The sequence below is a fragment of the Balaenoptera physalus genome, assembly GCF_965194825.1.
Source record: "Balaenoptera physalus genome assembly, chromosome: 8".
Classification (NCBI taxonomy): domain Eukaryota; kingdom Metazoa; phylum Chordata; class Mammalia; order Artiodactyla; family Balaenopteridae; genus Balaenoptera; species Balaenoptera physalus.
Genome location: NC_138887.1, coordinates 111,556,597 through 111,576,040, shown reverse-complemented (window position 1 = coordinate 111,576,040; position 19,444 = coordinate 111,556,597). Strand labels below are relative to the sequence as shown.

Here is a 19,444-nt window from a genome sequence, read left to right as displayed (position 1 = left end):
GCCACTATGGTAAATTGGAAAAAAATCCCAGAAGATAGTAACCTAGGATACTTGTATCCTTGCCATAGAAATGCTTTAAGCTAATTATGTGACATTAGGCAAATGTCTTGATCTTTCTGATCCTCAGGTTGGAAATAAATAAAATGAGGAGGTACCAGATAGTCAATATGAATGAATGGTTGAAGGACCTGGGTTCTGGAATCAGGCCTGGATTTGAATCTGAGTGCCACTGCTCATTAGCTATGTGACCTTAGGCAAGCTCATCTGCCTAAACTTAAATTTGCTCATCTGTGAAATAGACATAATAATAGTACCTATTTCACAGAATTGTTACAGTGATTAGATAGTGACTATAAAAATGTAAAATGCAGGAGTGTTTTTTAAATGTTAGCTATTAATAGGGTCACTGCCCTATACATTACCCATACTTAGGATATTTTTATGAAAACTGCTATTCTTTTAATGTAATATTTAATACATATAAAAATATATGTAACATATAGGTATATTATAAAGCAAACAAATTAAGTACCCATAATCCCACCACCCAACTTAAGTAAAACATCACCAGTGGTACCATGGCACATGTGTGCTTCTTCTGTGCCCTACTCCTTGTTCCTTCTCTCAACTTCCTATGGTAACTCATCTTGAATTCTGTATTTATCATTCCTTTTTGAATAGTTTTATCATATAGATATCTATCCATTAAAATATTGTATACCTGTTTGATTTTAACCTTTATAAAAATAACATGCTATAACAAATATCCTCTGCAACCAGAGCAACATTATGTTTATAAAAGCTATTCCTGTTACAGGATAACTGTAATTCATTTACCCAGCTGTATGATAATCTACTGTGTGAGCATTTATTTATCCATTCTCTGTGGATGAACCTTGGGGTTGTTTGCAGTTTTGTACTATTATGTACATTATTGCTATGAACACCTTTGGACCTGTTTCTTGGGCCACATGGGTAAGAGTTTCCTATAGAGTGTACCTTAAAGGTGGAATAACTAGGTGAAATTTCAACAATATCAAAATGATTTCTCAAACAAGGCAAGTTAATCTCCCTCAAAAAGAGGTGCCAATTTACACTCCCCCCACTAGTTTCCATTGGTCTACAACATCATCCTTCACACTTTGTTCTTTCAGATGTGTTGAAATTCGCTAGCATGGAGGCCTTGAAAGTTCATTGCAGTTTCTGGTTTTCATTTCCTGGATTAATGAGGTTGACCACTTTTTCATATATTAATGGATTATATTTCCTTCTCTGTGAAATGCCTGTGTCTTTGACCATTTTCGTACTAAGCTGTCATTTTCTTATTGCTCCGTAGGTTTTCATATATTCTAGATCATATTCTTTTTGCTTTGTAGGTCTTTATATGTTTCAGATTGTATTTCAGTTATATTATTTCAAATATCTTCTCTGCCAGTTTGTGACTTGTCATTTTGCTTTCTTTATGGTGATTTTTGGTTTAAAACAAGGTTATTTTTAAGTTAAATTTATCACTCTTTTCTACATTCAAGTTTTTGTTTAAAAAAAAAAAAAAACTCCACACCCCCAAATTATAAAGCCATTGTCCTATATTTTCTTCCCCCCAAATTTTTTTTCTAAAGGGGGAAAGTTCCCCCTTAATTTTTACCTCCTATTGTTTATTTATTTAGGCCACCCCACACGACTTGCAGGATCCTAGTTCCCTGACCAGGGATCAAACCCAGGCCCCCAGCAGTGGAAACACCGAGTCCTAACCACTGGACCGCCAGGGAATTCCCCTTTTCCAAAATTTTTAGTTTTTCCTTTTACTCTTTAAATAACCAAGAATGGACTTTTGCCTAAGGTGTAAGGTAGAGATCCAATTTCACTTTTTTCTATTGATTTATGGATGACAAATTTTCCTAGCATCATTTATTGAATAATCTATACTTTACCCAGTGATCTAGAATGCCACTTTCGTCATATATCCTTTCCATATATGCATGGTCTGTTTGTGGGTTCTCTATTCTACACCACTGTTCCATTTGTTTATTCCTGCATCCATAGTATACTTAATTTATCACTGTAACGTTACTTTCAAAAAAGAAAAGAAAAACTGTCTTGCCAACTGGCAGAGCAAGCCCATCTCACTCTTCCTCTTCAGGAACATGCTGACTGGTCTTAGACCTTTGCTCAACAGTACATCTTTAGAATCAACTTGTCCAGTTGCCCCAAAACACTTCTGGGAATTTTTGATCTGTAAACATCAACTTGGGGAAGGTTGACATCTTTACATTTTGATGCTTCCAATAAATAAAAATGGTGTACCAATGTGTTTGTCTTCTTTTAATGTATTTCAGTAAGTTTTATGTCCTCCATAGGGACCACACACCAGGAGACATCTTTCATCTTCTGACACTCTTGTATACGCATCTTTTTAAAACTACATTTTCTCTGCTGTTGTTTGCCATTGACTTTGGTATACTGATCTTATTTCCAGCAACTCTTAATTACTTACTCATCCATAGATTCTTTTGTATCTTCTATGTAATCACAGCCTTGTAACTTTCTTCCTTTCCTGTCTTAAAACTTTTTCTTTCCCTTCCTGTGCCCTGATACAACAGATTAGTTCCTCCAAAGAGATACGAGAGCTCTCATTCTCGCTCTCTGCCAACACTCACAAACAAGAGGTCATGTGGGCACACAGTGAGATGCTGGTCACCTACAAGCCAGGAACACAGGCCTCAGGAGAAACCATTCTGGTACCCTGACCTTGGGACTTCCAGCCTCCAGAATAGTGAGAAAATAAATGCCTGTTGTTTACATCTCCTAGCCTATGGTATTTTGTTATAGCAGCCCCAACTAAGACATCCAATGATGCAAATAAAAACTATGTTATACTTAGGATCCGGTTATTTTCCTGTGGGAAGTTTCCTCACTCCAGATTATCTAGTCTGCTACACTGCCAGGAGAAGCATAAGGGCAGTACTTCTGTTCTTAAGTGTTCCTTTATTTAACAGGGGGCTGTTAACTAAGGGTCCTCATTAGGGACTTCAAGCAAAATTAAACAATATTTATTTGAAGAGAGAGTGTGCTCATATTCATGCTTTTTAAGGATAATTGCTAAGGTTTTGTGTGTCTTTGTTCCAATCCCCTCCTCAAATTTAGAATGAGACGTAAGTTAAAAGCCTGAAGGACTGTGGGAGCCGAGGTGAGATTTTACTTCTACTTACAGTGGAAGTCGTACAAGAGAAAGGCAAGAGTAATGAGTTGATCATGTATATGGAGATAAAGGTAAGAATGTGTAAATTCGTAAGGATTAGGTTTAACTGCAAAGCACAAATCAGTGGCTTAAACAAGGTAGAGATTTATTTGTGTCTCCAAAAGAAGTCCAGAAGTAGACTGTCCAGGACTGGTATGGTGGTTCCATGGTCATCACAGATCCCATCTTCTTCTGTCTTCCATCCTGAAGATTGTATCATGCTCCAAGACCACTAGTGGAGATTCAGCCACAATGTCCACATTTCAGACAAGAAAAAGCCAAATGAGGGTTTAGAGAAGCACACAGGACGAGCCTCCCAACAGAGTTAGTTCACTGAAGGAACTTCCCTGGAAACACCATCAAATAACTTCTGCTTATAGCCCCTTAGCAATCCTTAACTGCAAAGGAGAATAGAAATACAATATTTTAGCTGTTCACACTGTCATCCCCAATAAAATATGGGTTCTGTAAATGTAGAAGGAGTAATAGATATTGGGTATCATAATAACAACGTTTCTTCTTTTTTTTTTTTTTTTTAATGACGTTTCTCATTTTCTGTATTTTACGATGCTTTGACATCTTGGGGCCTGGCAGACCCTGGGAGGGACTTTCCCCACTCCACCCCCAAATGATAGCAGATTCCTAGAAATAGTAAAGGACTTGTCCACGAGCATGCCTTTGATATGCACACCAAGCAACCCTGAGTTCATACCCCTCATTAGCCTTTCATCAGGCTTCTGAAGTCCAGGACACTATTCCTCTGCCTGAAATCACCCCAGGGCAAGGTACCTGACAACTAGAGACCACCCCTTATTACCCACTGCCTGCTGAAATGTGTTCAAACTGTCCAATCCTAAACTTGCTCAGCTCTCCTATCCTGTCTCACCCATTCTTTCCCCATGAAAAAAACAATAAAAGCTCTGACCCATGCTTTTCCCTCGCTCCTTCTGCCTCCTGACCTACCCTGGTACCTCTCCATGTGGTCCTGGCATGGTGTGTTGCACGCCCTCCTCTTGAGAACTGTAAGTAATAAACTCTTCGTTCAAAGGCAGTTGTCTCTGTGTCTGTCATCATACCATTCCTGATTAGAACAAATCCCATGTACATCGTAAAACAGATAGGCAACTGGAAATCCTTCCCACAATATGGTTTTCCACAACAGGAAGCTGGAATCCTGGCATCATCTGAAAGTTATCTCACAAAAATCTGCTTACAATGTGTCTGGCAGAAGAAAAAGAAAGTCACTCTTGCCTCAGCGTCTCTTCTGAGTGCCAGACTCGTTAACCTTCACCCTCCCAAATATAAGCTAGAAAGTCTACAGTTAAACTATTTTCAAAACTAAACTCATTATCTTCGCTCTTCTCAAATCTGCTGCCACATCCATGTTCCTTAGTCTCTAATAAAACGTCATCATCTACACAGCTGCCCAAGCAGAAGTTTCAAAATTATCTTCTGGAGTCCCACGAAGTGGCCTCTGGGACGGTTTCAGGCACCCAGGTAGACCCACACAGTCCACCAGGGGGGTCACTAGAGGCCACCGAGCTCTAAATTGCGGCCGGAAAGTGTGACCGGGAGTCAGTGTAACACACACCAGACGCCAAGACTGAGGACGGATGGGAGGGGAGTGTATGATATTCCCTTGATGACTTTTTATATTGACATGTTGGAATATTTTGTATACATTGGCTTAAGTAAAAGTATTAAAATTTAGGAAAAAAAAATTATCTTCTGATTGCCTTTTCTCTTACCACCAACACCTGTGCTGTCACCACTAGATCCTGGACAGGAGCTATGCGTTCTCGGTTATCTCCAACCCAGAGCCTAACACAGGACCTGGCACATAGTTGGTACGTGATGAATGAGTCAATGGGAATCCTAAACATCCCTCGTGTCACCTCTCATCCCCACTTTACTAACCTTTCCAGGCTTATTCAGTAGCTTCCTAACTACCGCCAGGCTTCGCTCCTTCTAACCCTTCAACTGTCTTCACAGTTCTTTCTAAAGCACAATTCTGATGAGATGTCCCTCTTTTAAAACCTTCTATGGATCCCACTGCGAAAGTCCTCTGCAAGCTTTCAACGCCCTTTACAATCTAGCCTCGAATACCTTTCGTGTTCTATCTTTGAATGCTTCGTATACTTTTAAGTTTCTGGACCTTCGTTCGTATTGTTTCCTCTGCTGAAAACTAACCTAACTATTCTCTTCTGCGCCTCACAGGACTCTGTTTCTACCGTGACTAGAGTGTCCCTCCCACCGTATCACACTTGTCTACACCACTCCTGCTTTTACCTCCCCCACCCAACCTCCCCCACCCTACACTGCGAGTCCCTTCAGTGCAGGAGTCCTGTCATATTCACCCCTACATCCACGCTGTACGGCTGCATGGCATAGAGCAGGTGCCCACATGGCCTCTGAGTGCAAAAAGATGCCCAGGTTAATTGTAAACAGCCACAGAAGACTAACAACAAACCAAAGAAAAAAAATGACCAAAGTGGAATACGTGCTCAGTAATCCACGGACATTAATAACTCAACAAAAAAAAGTCAAGTGCGATAAACTGAAATTAAAATGCTCTCCTGAGTATCTCCTAAGACTTGGTGAGACAGGCATGGTGACTGAAAGAGAGATACACCTTGTTTAAAATAACTGCAACAACAGTAATAATAGCCAGCATGTATTGAGCACTTGATTCAGTTACTACGTGCTAACTAAGTAAGTTACAGGTATTACTTACTGTGTTCTTCATAGTAGGCCTATAAAAGTACGACTACTATTATCCCTGTTTTATTCACAGGAAAACAAAACAACAAAAATCAAAGGCATGGAAAGTTAAGAAACGCACCAGAGTTCACCCAGCTGCTCCGAGTAAAGCAAAAATTCAAATGCAGGCTTTCTGACTCCACAGCCTTAAGTGAACTATTATGACAGACCACCTTTTTCCCAAATGACTGGTACAGCAGAAAAACTAAAAAAGATGTACACTTATTTGGACAAATAGGACCCTAAGGTCCAAAGCATGGCAGAGAGCTAATGGATGAAGGGTAAAGAGAGAAAAAGAAAAATTTCAATATTGTGGATGCATGATTCTGACAGCCGAAAAAGCTACACATCATCCTATCACAGACTGTGGGACTAGCACAGGGGCCAAGTATAGTAGTTTTGAGAAGGGACTTCAGTGCTGTTGGTGCAGGCCAAAAGCCTCACTCTCTAAAAAGTGAGCCTGACAAATTCTTGAACAATCTTCCTGACAATTTCAATGCTCAGTAGGAAGGAAACAATTATAGGTAACAATAAAAGGAGCAGACACTGAACTTATCTTAACCAGTAAAGAGACACTGCTTGACAAAAAGGAAGAGGAATATGTAAAGATAACCTGGTAGAGAAATTAAGTGTGACTTATCTTCCTGTGGGATCATCGGACTGAAAATGAGAAAGAATAAAGAGGTAGAGGTATTTCTCCCTCACTCGTAATTCTCCCCCTCAACCAAAACCTATTAAGTACTGAACTACTGGTGTGATCCAGATGCACCCTGCATAGGGCGCTGGTCAGAAGTCAGCAGTGGGGTTTCTGGTTATGTAGGGCCAATGTGAGTGGGAAGGCAGCAGGAGGGAGACTGTAGGCAGAAAGCAAAATGCAAACTTCACGTACCCAAGTTCAAACCCCAGGTGTGCCTCTTACAAGCTGTGTGACTTTGACATGTCTCTTAACCTCTCCATTTCAAGTTTCCTCACCTGTAAAATGCAGATAATACTACCTTCTTCTTAGGGTAATAGTTAAATGAGACAATGATAAAAAGCACTTAGCTCAGGGCCTTGTGTGCAGGTGGTACGCACACAATAAATGTCAGCCGTTAATATGATTACTGTTACCTTGTAAGATATTTCTCTGTAGCGCATTAACCTTGGGATTATCTCTCATTTTCTACAATGATCTGCTTGCTGTTACTCCCACCAAATCTTCAGGGCACATAATGCAAACCCTGACAGCAAAATAAGTAAAGTGATCCTGCCCTCACTTTCATGTTGATGTTTCAGGGCAATCCAACTGAACAACACACATTTACAAAGCCCTAAAATGTCACTGTGCTCAGCTGAGCTGGACAAGGGCAAAAGGGTAGTCTGAGTAAAAAACAACACTGCCTTCAAGAATTACACGGTATCTTTTGGGAACAATGAGAAACTACCATTAATTTCCCCTAAATGAGCTGCAAAGGTTAGACTGAAACCCAGTTGGCAATGACAAGGAATCCCCACAACAGCCACAGCAACACGTCTCTGGTGTTTTCAGGCGTCTTTGGACTGATCAAGCACCCAGCGATTTTTAAGGAATGGACGACTCTCTGAGAGCTGCACCTCGCAGCCAATAGTGGACCTTATCTGGGCTGCTCTTTAAAGTCAGCCATTCTGGGTTGTGTACGTTTATTAAGAGGAGAATACAAGAAAAAAAGAAAAAAAAAAAAAAAAAAGAAATGAAGTGCTTAAGCATGAGATGTTACAATACAGATAATGGGGGAAAAAAATGCATGAAAGAATATCTTGTTCACCTCTAGCACATGAAGTGGTACTAGCTTAAGGTGAATGAGGAGAGCAAGCCTGGCTTGGAAATAATGGAAAGATTTTTTTCCCCCAAACTGTAAAGAGCTTTATTTACTTCTTCTTCTTATAAAGGTAATACATACTCAATGCTAAAAAAAAAAGAAAAGAAAAGAAAAGAAAAAACTACAAAAGTGTAAAAAGTAAGGAAAATCATACATAATCTTCTCAGAGATCATCAGAGCATTTTGATTTTTCTCCTTCCAGACTCTTCTAAGTATTTATATCAATTACTTCTTTTTCAAATATGGGAATAACACCACACATGCTGTTTGATACTTTTTCTCCCACACTTCCATGGACCATACTCATCTTTCTACCTAACCCAAAATCCCAAAATCCAAGTCACAGGGCAGTTTTCTGCAGGTACATTCCCTGACACCGTAAGAACATGGAAAAAGGAAATGCAGGACACAAAGCTTGGACTAGAAGACCCCTACGGTCTGTTACTGCTATCAGATTCCACAGATCTACTCTGAGACTAGGCTGGGAACAGTAGAAAGTTTCTCAGGAGACGGGGCTGCCTGCGGGGGAGGGCAGAGTTTATGCTCCCACAGCCTGCCCGGTCGTGGACCCTGGGTCTGCAGTATCACGCGCACGCTGAGGCCTCCGCACTGAACACCTGACTCTGAAAGCCCTGCTGCCCAGCCGCAGAGCCTCTCAAGCAATCTCCAGTGGGAGTCTGCAGGAGAGCCCCTCGGCTCACGGGGATCCTGGAGGACACACTCTCTGCCCCTGCACCCTGGACTCAGAATCGCTTGGGTTTGGTAATTAAGCAGTTTTGTTCACCATGTCACTTTCCCAAAGCACAGATTCATCACTCAGTTTAAACAGGAATACTAATCCGCATTAACTTCTCACAACTTTGAAGGAGCATAAAAGTACCTTTGCTGAGGAAAAAAAACAAAAAGTTGCCCAAAAGACAAATTTTACCTACTTTACAATTTTGCTTAAGGAATGTGGCGTAAAGGAGTGAGGACTACATCACCAGACAGTTTTAATGTGGGAACTCAAGAGAGCAAACTTAATATGCTGATTAATGGTCCCAGCTACAGGAAAAAAAGAAAAAGATGGTTGAAAAAAAAAACTTAAAATTTAAAAATAAATAAAGATAGCTGATATGAGGAAATAGTAATTAATTTTCTACTGTTCCTGGGCAAAAGAAAGGATAAAGCTAAGGAACTCCATTTTTCCTTAAGCAAACTGTGAGTACAAAATGCTGCTGATGTGTGCAGAAAATACCTTAAAATAAAAAGTCAAGGGTCCATAAAATAACGTGTGAATTCTGAACCTGTTAAAGTCCAGCAGGATCTAAGCTACAGTTAGCACCACACTCTATCAGGCAGAGGGGAGAGGATATGTAAAAGTAAAAGATGCATTAAAAAACTGAGTTCGTTTTATGTAATCTTTACTAGTAAATTACTAGTACTCTGTCAGAATCTTATAATAAAGGTAACTGTGCGTAAATTGTACACAGTATGTACATCAAGAGACCATGTACAAAATAAGAGGAAAATGTCATACCTGGGGCGCTAACCTAGAGAGGCAGGGACTCCCCTGAGAGCTCTGTATGAGACTAAAAGGACAGAGAATGGGGTTTAGAAAGATAGAAAATAGTGAAATCAGAGCCTATGTCATCACCTGGAGATGGACTACTTCATTCCTAGTTATACTTTAGGTCTTTACTGCTAGTAAACTCTGTTTCACAAATGCTACTAGTGAAATTGTCCAAAAACAGAAGACGTGAATAATGTAGGTTCATCTTGAGGCTATTTAGATTAGATATTAACCACTGTTCAGCAAGCCCCTACAATTTAGGCTAAAGCTTAATATCCCGTTGGGATCATTCATGTGTCAACATTTATTGCCTATTCTGTGCCAAGCAATGGTTAAGACGCAGGTACGTAAAGAAGATACAGTTCTTGCCTTCTAGTCTATAAACCAAACAGATAAGGAAATCAGTATTTACAACCATGGGATAAATGTATGACGTACAGCAATGCTCAATACACACTGAGTGGCTAAATCAATACTATAATAGAAGTGTGCACAAAAAAGGGGGGCGGGGGGGCCTTCCGAAAGGACAGTTATCCCTCTGCCATAACACGGATGAACCTAACAGTTCACTACTTTGTATACTTATACATAGAAACCATCTCTTAAAGAATAAACAACTAGTGAACACCATGACATACAGGAGCTACCAAGGTTCATGACACAAAAACAGGGAGGAGAACAGCAGTCAGGAAAAATATTATCACTCATTTTACATAGAGTATTTTAATTCTTGCCCTCAGAAACTATAAAGACTATCAAGATTTGGAAACGAGACTGTACCAAACAATGGCCAAAGAAGAATCGTCCACTCTATGCCTTCTCCTTCGTCTGGTCACTCAGAAATATAATGTTATCTGTAAAGAAGCCAAAACATAAATGTTATTTTCAGAACGCTTTCTCCATCTCAGTTAATCATTCCCCTCTACCACATACATATTTTAGTGCTATTCACTGAAAAGACTTTAGACAAATTCTCAAAATATTATGTTCTTGCTATATTGCTTGCTATGTCCTTGAGAGGTATATACAATAGGCATAATGGAGCTAAAAGCTGGGCTTCAACCGTTTATCGACAACTCAGACCTTGTGAGAAAAGGTGGGACACTTCTCATCTTCCCTGAAGACAGCTAAGGTCTTCTCAGCAACAACTTTCTACAAAAGAGCTAGTCACAAATTCTGACGCTTGCAGTGCTCAGACAGATGCCATGAAACCAGGGAGCGCATCCTCGCAGAGAAAAGGATGCCGGCATCCCAGTCCACAGGCTGCAGGGATGGAGGAAGGGCAGGGTTCAACAAACGGCCCCATCGCACAGACAGACTTATTTATGTTTTTTAAGTCTGAACAATTACATAGAACACATTTTATTTTTAAATTTTAAAAGAGAATGAGTTTTATATATTCACTCGAGAAAATTTTTACTAATCAGTATTTCAGAGAGAACATTTTTATCCAAAAACATCAGACATTGCTCTTAAAATACTGTGCAGAAAGAGTTAGTTTAGGACAAGCAAAGGAAAAGAAGTAGTATCTCCCGTATAACACCGGAAGATCTACATTCTTAAAACTTCAGAATTATTCAAAAACGGTTGTTATATAGTACTTGAATATTTGTTGACGACTGTAGTCTTCTAAAACTAGAATGTTTTGGTACAGAATGGTTAGTATTTTAGAAGAGATTATCAGAATTGACATCACTGTGTAAAAACGACAAGCGTGCCACCTGCTGGTGGTTATTTTTAAGCTACATTGATCCAAAGGATAAAAAAATATGGCCTATAAAACAGATCAGCCAAATTAAAACTCTATTCCCTTCCATTCTAATGTCACTAAAGACCCGTTCAATTTTACTATTAGCCATAAACCTATGTTAACTGCTTAATCATTCATGCTAGTGAATACTGGTGACAAGAAAAAAAAAAAAAAAGACAGATAATCTGAAATGCTTCTGTTTGGCCTGGTTTATAACAATTCGCACAATCCAAAATTTGCCCTCACAATAGGTTTATAGTGGAATATTAAAGTGTTAAATGCTTATAAATACATGATCAATAGATTTTAAACTGTCAGTTATTTTATTAGAAAGCTTGATCTTCCACTGCTGAAATCACAGGGGTAGTTCTATACAATATACAGGTCTAGAAAAAAATTTTTGAATAGGTAGATACGTCTGGAGGCTTGACCCAAGGAGGAACAGGGCAGGCAGGAAGTAATTTACTGTCAAAACACTCAAGAATTATGAAAGCAAACTGGTCAGAAAAAACCTCATCTAAGTTATCAAGGTCAGTATACTTTCAAAGAAACCAGTAAGAAAATATACGATTATTATTTACAACAAATTATAATTTATCCATATGGCACAGTAGTTAAGACAAACTCTGGAGCAAGTGAAAAGAGAAAGAGGAAAATCTGTCAATTAGGAGACTTAAGTTGTCAGACTTTTCACCTCCAGAATTGTGAGAAAATTCATTTCTGTTGTTTAAAAAAAGAAAATAAGAGACACTTAAGATACATATAAACCATGTAATATAATGTATGGACTGGTATTTATGAAGCAAAGAAATTTCAATACTATGACGTCTGGTAAAAAAAATTTAACAATAATTTCTTAATATTAGGTGTGATAATAGCACTATAGTTATGTTTTAAAAAGGAATCTGTATCTTTCAGAGATACCTACTGAAATATTTCTGGATGATATAATGTCTGAGATTCCCTCAAAATAATCCAGGTGGGGGAAAAGGGGGCTGGGGCATAGATTAAATAATATTGGCCATCTGTTGATAATTGTTAAAGCTGCATGATGGGAGCTTTTGTTTCTTACTATTCTCTCTCCTTTTGTATATGTTTGACATTTTCCATAATAAAAAAATTAATTTTTAAATGATATCTAATTTGGGCATACCTCAGAAGTTCATAAATATTAAGATACTACTATAATAAAAGTTCTTTTATTCCCGTCTACTTATTTATCAAAACAAGATTTCCCAGTTTTTATATCGATAAAAAACCAGAGAACAGAATGAATACTTAACTATTTTAGCAATTTATCCAAAAGGCAAAAAATGCATCATCTATCTCATTAAGATACATTTTCAATAAAATTTTAGTTTGTAAATTTTTTTAATATTTTTAAATTTCTATTTATGCATGTACTTTTGTTACAGTTAACTGAATGAATGACAAAAGAGTCTTGACTATACAATATATTAAGGTACACTTCTGAGGAGAAAATGAAATTGAAAAGCAAGTTCAGAGAAAAGGGAATAATGTAAAATTTCCAAGTGTTGAGGTGTTTGTATCTTTTTTAATGATGATGGATATCAAATTGCTATAATATTTAGATCCATTAATACCTTTGAGAGTAACATAATTTTACATTAAAAAAAAATTTAATGTCAACTTAAACATGTCCAAAGGGGTATATTATTTTCAAAATTCTTGTAGAATTTTCAGAAAAGTTTGAAAACTCTGCTCTAGAGGATATTTTCTTAACCTCCTGAAGCTTCGTGTGTCCATCTTTTCTATGTTGTTTTGTATTTTGTTTAATGAGAACAAAAGGAATTTAAAACAAAATCATCATGTTAAGTACCAAACAGGTTCTGAACAAATCTGCACAAATGTCTAATGCCACTCACTTTAGTATAACTCTGTCTCGACACATGCTTTTTCCCTGTTTAGGCCATGTCCTTCAAAGACACTAGATTAAAGGTTTTCTAAGTCCAAATAGTAAGTACTGGCTTAGACAGTTCAACTGATAAGTTACTTGTGAACTAAAACTGTGAGTACAGAGATAATTTTCTAAAGGAAGAGATAAATGCAGAAACCTGGAGCAAGCCCACAAACCTCACTTGGAATTCTCCTGGTGAAATGCCTTACAATCTCATTAGCATCAGTACTAACAGCCTCAGGTAAAGTTACAACATAGCCAAGCTTTCAAAAAAGGAAGGAGAAAAAAAAAAAAAAAAAGAATAGCTATTATCACAAGAGCCTTACCAGCTATAATTGTTGTTGCTTGTCGTCTCACATTATTTTTATCCATATATTCACCATAGTCTACTTTCCCTTCCACATAAATTCGAGACCTGATATAAATAAAATTTAGTTTTTAGTCTGGAGATTCTAATGTACTTTACAGGAGAGAGTCAGGTCAGAGACGGTAAGTATACATTAAGGATGAAACAGATAATCATACAGAACCTCATTTTTGCTACCACTTCTCAAAATTCAGAATTAGGAGTACTGAAACAGGGAGTTCCCTTGTGGTCTAGTGGATTCCTAGGGAATCCTAGCTCTAGGATTCCAGGCTTTCACTGCCAGGGCCCAGGTTCAATCCCTGGTCAGGGAACTGAGATCCCACAAGCCACGTGGTACAGCCAAAAAGAAAAAGTAGTGAAACAGAATGTGCAGAGACTTGCCACACCTAGGAAAAAGGACAATGTTTTCATCCTTGAACTAACTGTGGTCCTTATGGAAGTTTAAAAAAAAAAAAGCTGTTCAAAAGTTTAAGCCAAAATTTAAAAAAAAAAAAAAAAAAAAAAAGCAACCTGAAGACCATGAAGAGTAACCTAGTGGCATCCTTTAAATCTCTATGATTAATTTCCAATGTGTTATTTTCCGTCACCTCTGATTTTGGATTCTCTAACAGATTTGTTGATTTTTTCATTTATTTTTTAGTTAGTTCCTTTCTATATTGAGGTTCATAAACTTATTCTCAAAAGACTTAGATTATTAAAATGCAAAATTTTCAGTTTTAGTATTTCACTCAGAGTTAATTACTAAGACTATACTGCACTCTCTAGAAGGCTGAACTAGAAGACAACTGTAACTCTGATTTCAAAGAGTAGAAAATGGCCATAATGACACCAATCTTCAGAGTCTAACACCACCAAAAATGTACAATACAGAAAACAGACAAGACTGGCAAAATGACTGGGTGCCAAAGGGAACAGTCACACAGATTCATCCATCAGTAGGTGAAATTGCATATAGACATTTTCCTTGAAATTTCCTCTGTGTTTATATGCATATATATGCACATATCATACATACATGACAATGGAGGTACATATGAAGAAAAGGTATGCACTTATTTTTAAAAAATAGAAATTTTAGTTACTGCTGAAATTATTTTACATGAAATGTTTTATTTCTATAAAACAAGTACATTTCTAAACATACTATGACTACAACTCCTGTTAAACACATCCTTTTGTCCTTCTGTGGGTTTGGAAGATATTTTTTATACATAATCAATCCAAGCATTCCAAAAGGGAACTACTAAGCTTACATAAAATTATCAAATATGAAATAACTGTTGTGAATATTACCATAATACCTCACTGTGTCAGGCTTCCGACATTCCAGACCCTCTGTTAGGCCATCATGTGATGCCAAGAGGCAAGACACCTGCCTTCAGGATCCCTGGCCGTGGAGGCACTTGCTCACATGGTACTCGGTACCCTTTGCCTTCTCTCTTACCTCATCAGCTCCATTTAAGTACACATCGTCTTTGCCCTAAATTATAAGTTGTTAAAAGGCTAAACCATGTTAAAACCTTTAAATTAGTCACATATGGCAATGCGCTATGTTTATAGTATTAAGCATTGAATGAATACCTCTTGGGTTAACACAGAGTAATTAGTGGTACTACATAAATAAAGGAGCTACACAGTCCATGAGAACACGTTACCAGTTTCTTAAACCAGCAGTCCCCAACCTTTTTGGCACCAGGGACTGGTTTCGTGGAGACAATTTTTCCCTGGACGGGGGTAGAGCGGGTGGAGGGGGTGGGCGGGTGGCTCGGGCAGTAACGCGAGCCATGGGAAGGGGCAGGCGAAGCTTCGCTCGCTCACCCACCGCTCACCTCCTGCTGTGTGGCCCGGTGCCTAACAGGCCGTGGACCGGGACCGGTCTGTGGCCTGGAGGTTGGGGACCCCTGTTTTAAACCATTCAATCTGTAAGATCCTTCCTTCCTCAACTTACCCCTTTTTCACATACTGATATGCCACATCTCTCAGGCCTGGTCGGAATACTGAAATTCTGTGCCACGTTGTCTTTTGACTGACATCACCTAAATCACAAGAATAGGGAATGTGGTTACAAATGCAAAAGACAAATGCCAAAGGACAACGTGTCCCAGCAAAACCAATGCCACAATTTCTAAAAGAGCAGAACAGAATTAGAGAAGGTCCTTTCTAAAAGTATCTAATTAGATAATTCACAATAAATAATGTCTATTTACTGCTGATAAAATTAAGAGCCCGGGCTTTTGTACTCACCCATTTGGTGTGTTTCATTTTCCCCTGATCGCCACATCTCATTTGTTGCTAGAGAAAATATTGTGACTGGGTTTTTTCCTTCTACCTGTCTCATGACAGGGTCCTGACCTACTCGACCAAGTAACTGCACACGATTCAGAGCTGAAAGGCAATGTGTAGATAAAATGAGACTGAGAGAAATGTCCAGGGAGGAACAGCTACAAACACTACTCCAACTTCAGTCTTGGCATTAAGCAAAACCCAAGTTCTAGAAGGTTTGAAAATAAGTTGAAGGAGCAAATAGACAAGAGATTGGGAGGGAAAAAGGATTGGCAAGAAAGGAGAAAATATTCAGAGGAAGTAGCCCCACAAAACAAACGTTAAGCTCTTTATCTAAATTCTTCTTTTAAATACCTAAAAAAACTTCTTTAAACTGTCTGTAGAGTTAAAAGAACAAATCTGAATATCTTTATAAATACAAGGGACTATTTCTGTGAAACAACAGCTTTCACAAACATTCACTACTTCAGCCAAATAGCACATACCCTTGGAAGACTTAGATAACCAAACAGGACTCAAGGAAATTCTTTGGCAGGAAAGTGACAACAAGAGCGAGTAAAAACTGACTGGTAAAGGGAGAAGGGCCCAATTTACACGAGGCCCCTGCAGCCTGGTGGGGCAAGGCCAAGATCTGAGAGGCAAATATGAGTCAAGAGCGTGATGATTAACAGATTATAACCCAACGAATACACCTCTTGTGCAACACTGAGAATATTAGCATACTGCTATAAATAACACACTTTAAACTTGGAAATCAGCTACTACTTACATCTTTCGAGAACCAAACTGCCAGCTATTTCAGACTCATGTCTTACAAACTGATGAAGGACCTAAAGTGGAACAAATGAGTAAAACAGCTTTAATCCGGGGGAAAGGCAAATACAAACAGAAGACCCATTCACACGTGGTCACCATCCAGTCAGTAGCTCCTACGGCATACATCCACACAAGACAAGAGGCGTGCCCATCACACAGAGCCAGGAGGACCATGCAAACACTTAAGGGCAGCCTACTGCAGAAGCCCACAGGTACAAAGGAGGCACTACACGGTATACCCAAGAGAGTTCATGTACAGTCCTCTCCCGCTTCTTTTGTGGCAATCTTCCTGATTTTGGTGCCTCTGTGTTTGCACACAAAAGGTAAATAAATACATGTTGGAAAAAGTCATGCTTTCGACAGACCAAAGAAAAAAGTCTAAGATAAACAAAAATGGTTCTTTGATAAAGTGCAAAGATATGCCTGCCCAAATCGGTCTGTCAGACAAAGGGAATCACTGCCACGTTAACAGCAGCACTCAGTGATAACAACAGCTATTACTTGCTAACTGCTTTACCTCTCATCAATTATTCCTCAGACTAAATCTATAAACTATGTAAAATTACCACCACTTTATACATGAGAAAAATGAAATTCAAAGAGAAAGAGTAACTTGCCCAAAATCCTCCAGGAAATAAGTGGCAAGTCACGCCGAGATCCCAGGGCCACCTGACCCCAAGGCTGCCGCTTTTCCCACTGCCCTCTGCTGCCTCTTTAAGGACATTCTGTGTAAGGGCTACTGCCAAGATATGAGGACACATCACTGGGAACATCCCTGGGTTCAGAGAGCTAACCATTACACCAGAGAAACATGTATCAAGTGGTGGCACTGTTAATAAGCGACCAATTAAAACAATACCCACTCCAGGGGTGGTACTTCTGGCTATGGAATCCTAGCGCTATGTCTGGGAGCAGAGAGTGGGGTAAGAAAATAAAAATGTGAGTTCCAACATATTAAAGATCAAACGGCTAACTGCTCCCTGTGTCACGATTCCAGAACGGTGCTAATCTGAGTGCTCAGATGAGCCAGAGCTCCTAAGTTTCATGGAACAACAGTTTGCCTCATTGCGGGCACACAAAATTCAAGACCTACTGGAGGAGCAGAAATGGGGAAAGCATTAATTTAACTGGGATACTTTTTTAAATTAAATCATTTCACTCTTTTATAAACGGCTTTAAAGATATCGTAATACTGTAGAATCGTGATGAAGACAGGAATAACTTTTCCATGCTTCACATTTCAACACATGAAAAAGTATATGTTTCAAAAGTATGTATAAGTTAGTACGGATCCAAGAATATAGGGCCAACTCTACAGCAGAGCGGGGGAAATGTAAACAGGTTTCACGGAGGAACTGCTTCTTCCTCATCTTCACAAGATGAGGAGTGAGAGAGGTGTTCTAAAGGAGAATCTATAGAACTTGGTGCCCAGATGAGCTTAAGCGAGCAAAAAGGGGTCTAGGCTGGCTCAAGGCTGGCGAGGCTGACAGGAGATCAGGTGAGAAGTCTGACTGGGTGACGTGAGAAGCAATCCTGGACCTGGTAAACGTGTGGTGATGCTGAGATTTCACCTGCTCTCCTCAGCACAAGGAGGCATGGCGGGGTGGGGAGGCAGGCTGACAACACCTGAGGCACGTGGTCAGAAAAGAAACCACCTGTCTTATTAAAAATAAAAAAAATAAAAATCTGGAACAACGGTTCTCATAGTCTGCAGATCAATAACGACTTTCAATGCTAACTGATCTACGTGCAAGTAGCACATGTTTTTAAAAGTAATTACTCCCATGATATATGTGAACACACTAGAGAAGTTTCGTTTTGCTTTAGTGAACATTATTTACCCAAGTAAAATCTGTCCCCAATCCTCATGTCAAATAAGTACACCAAGGTGTGTGGGCTCAAAGGACTTTTGCCTGTGCAGGCAAAAGCCTAAAGAAATTTGATCACTATGGCTTATAGTAACACACCCCAACACTAATACGAAGAAGTGATTACCTGCATTACAGGTCTTCGAAACATGGCTTCTATTTCCTTTTCTTACAATCTAACCTTTAACCTGTTCCTGAAGAAAAAAGAGATCAATTAAGTCCTACAGCAAGAACATGAATTCACTGAGTCCTAAGTGCCTAACGGCATCCACAACTTTTACGCAACTCACCTTGCGACCGTATCGCATCAACAGCCCTGCACAGAGGACGGGAAGGATTCCCTCCTGCTCCCAGAAAGCCCCTCTCGCACCTTCATGTCTCTTTGATCCCCTTTAACTTCCTCTTCCTTCAACCCACACCAAAAAATCCTGATTCCATCCCCATTTCCGTTCCACTGTCTTCTCAAATTTTATTAAAATGCAAGTTCCCTTTGGGCAGGGACTTCTGTCGGACTTATTCACTGGTACACCCAATACCCCTAAAACAGTTCCCAAGACATAGTAAGGGCTCAATAAATATTAAAATGTTAGCATGGGGCTTCAATCTGAAACGTGTGGCCGCAAAAACTACCGCCTCCAGCCCCGTCAGCAAAGACCAAGGAGATCCCTGGGCTTCGCCGCCTCCCCGCCGAGATGTGCGGGCGCCCCTTCTCCAAGATGACGCTCCCAACCAACAACATAGGGGAACTGAGAGAGGCGACGAAACCACGGAGTCCTCTGCGCCAGTGAGAAGACAAGGTCCACACACCGACACAGTACCGCCTCCAGGACCCACGCAGAGCCTTACGCACACCTAACGCAGGACTCGGGCCTTCCACCCCTTCTCCCTCCCTCACCTGACGCTCAGGCTCCGACAGCCTCCAGGAAAGAAATCATTTCCGGTTGCTGCTGGGACGCAAGACTCGCGAGAAGAAGGAGGAAATAGAAATTCCGCTGCGTGCGTCGTAGAAATGAGGCCGGCCGGCGCCGCAGGAAACACGCCCCCTTAACGCGGT

The 19,444-nt window shown here is 39.6% G+C and overlaps 1 protein-coding gene across 10 annotated transcripts; it reads right to left on the bottom strand.

Annotated features, from left to right (window-relative positions):
* Positions 1-3,323: 3,323 nt before the first annotated feature.
* On the bottom strand, positions 3,324-19,304 carry SSBP1 (single stranded DNA binding protein 1). Of its 10 annotated transcripts, none has more exons than XR_014266845.1 (9): positions 19,077-19,279; positions 18,518-18,585; positions 16,476-16,536; positions 15,668-15,808; positions 15,372-15,459; positions 13,383-13,471; positions 10,169-10,242; positions 4,202-4,258; positions 3,324-3,636 (listed from the first exon to the last, which is right to left on the bottom strand). XR_014266845.1 is itself a non-coding variant. In XM_082473161.1 (8 exons), the coding sequence occupies exons 2-7, from the start codon at positions 18,539-18,541 to the stop codon at positions 10,199-10,201; spliced, it is 447 nt and encodes a 148-aa protein (XP_082329287.1). In that variant the 5' UTR covers positions 18,542-18,585; positions 19,077-19,279; the 3' UTR covers positions 3,324-3,636; positions 10,169-10,198. The 10 variants fall into 10 exon arrangements, 6 of the variants coding, with proteins under 6 accessions (XP_082329287.1, XP_082329288.1, XP_082329284.1 ...); XR_014266846.1 differs by having other exon boundaries at positions 3,324-3,470; XR_014266847.1 differs by having other exon boundaries at positions 4,210-4,258.
* Positions 19,305-19,444: the final 140 nt, after the last annotated feature.

Bases quoted from the DNA above. Each gene is read 5' to 3' on its own strand.
- SSBP1 (XM_082473159.1), bottom strand. From the start codon at position 18,541: ATGTTTCGAAGACCTGTAATGCAG. The intron at 15,809-16,475 runs GTAAGTAGTAGC...ATTGCCTTTCAG, and splicing joins CAGTTTGGTTCTCGAAAGAT to CTCTGAATCGTGTGCAGTTA. The intron at 15,460-15,667 runs GTGAGTACAAAA...CTTGTGATTTAG, and splicing joins AAATGAAACACACCAAATGG to GTGATGTCAGTCAAAAGACA.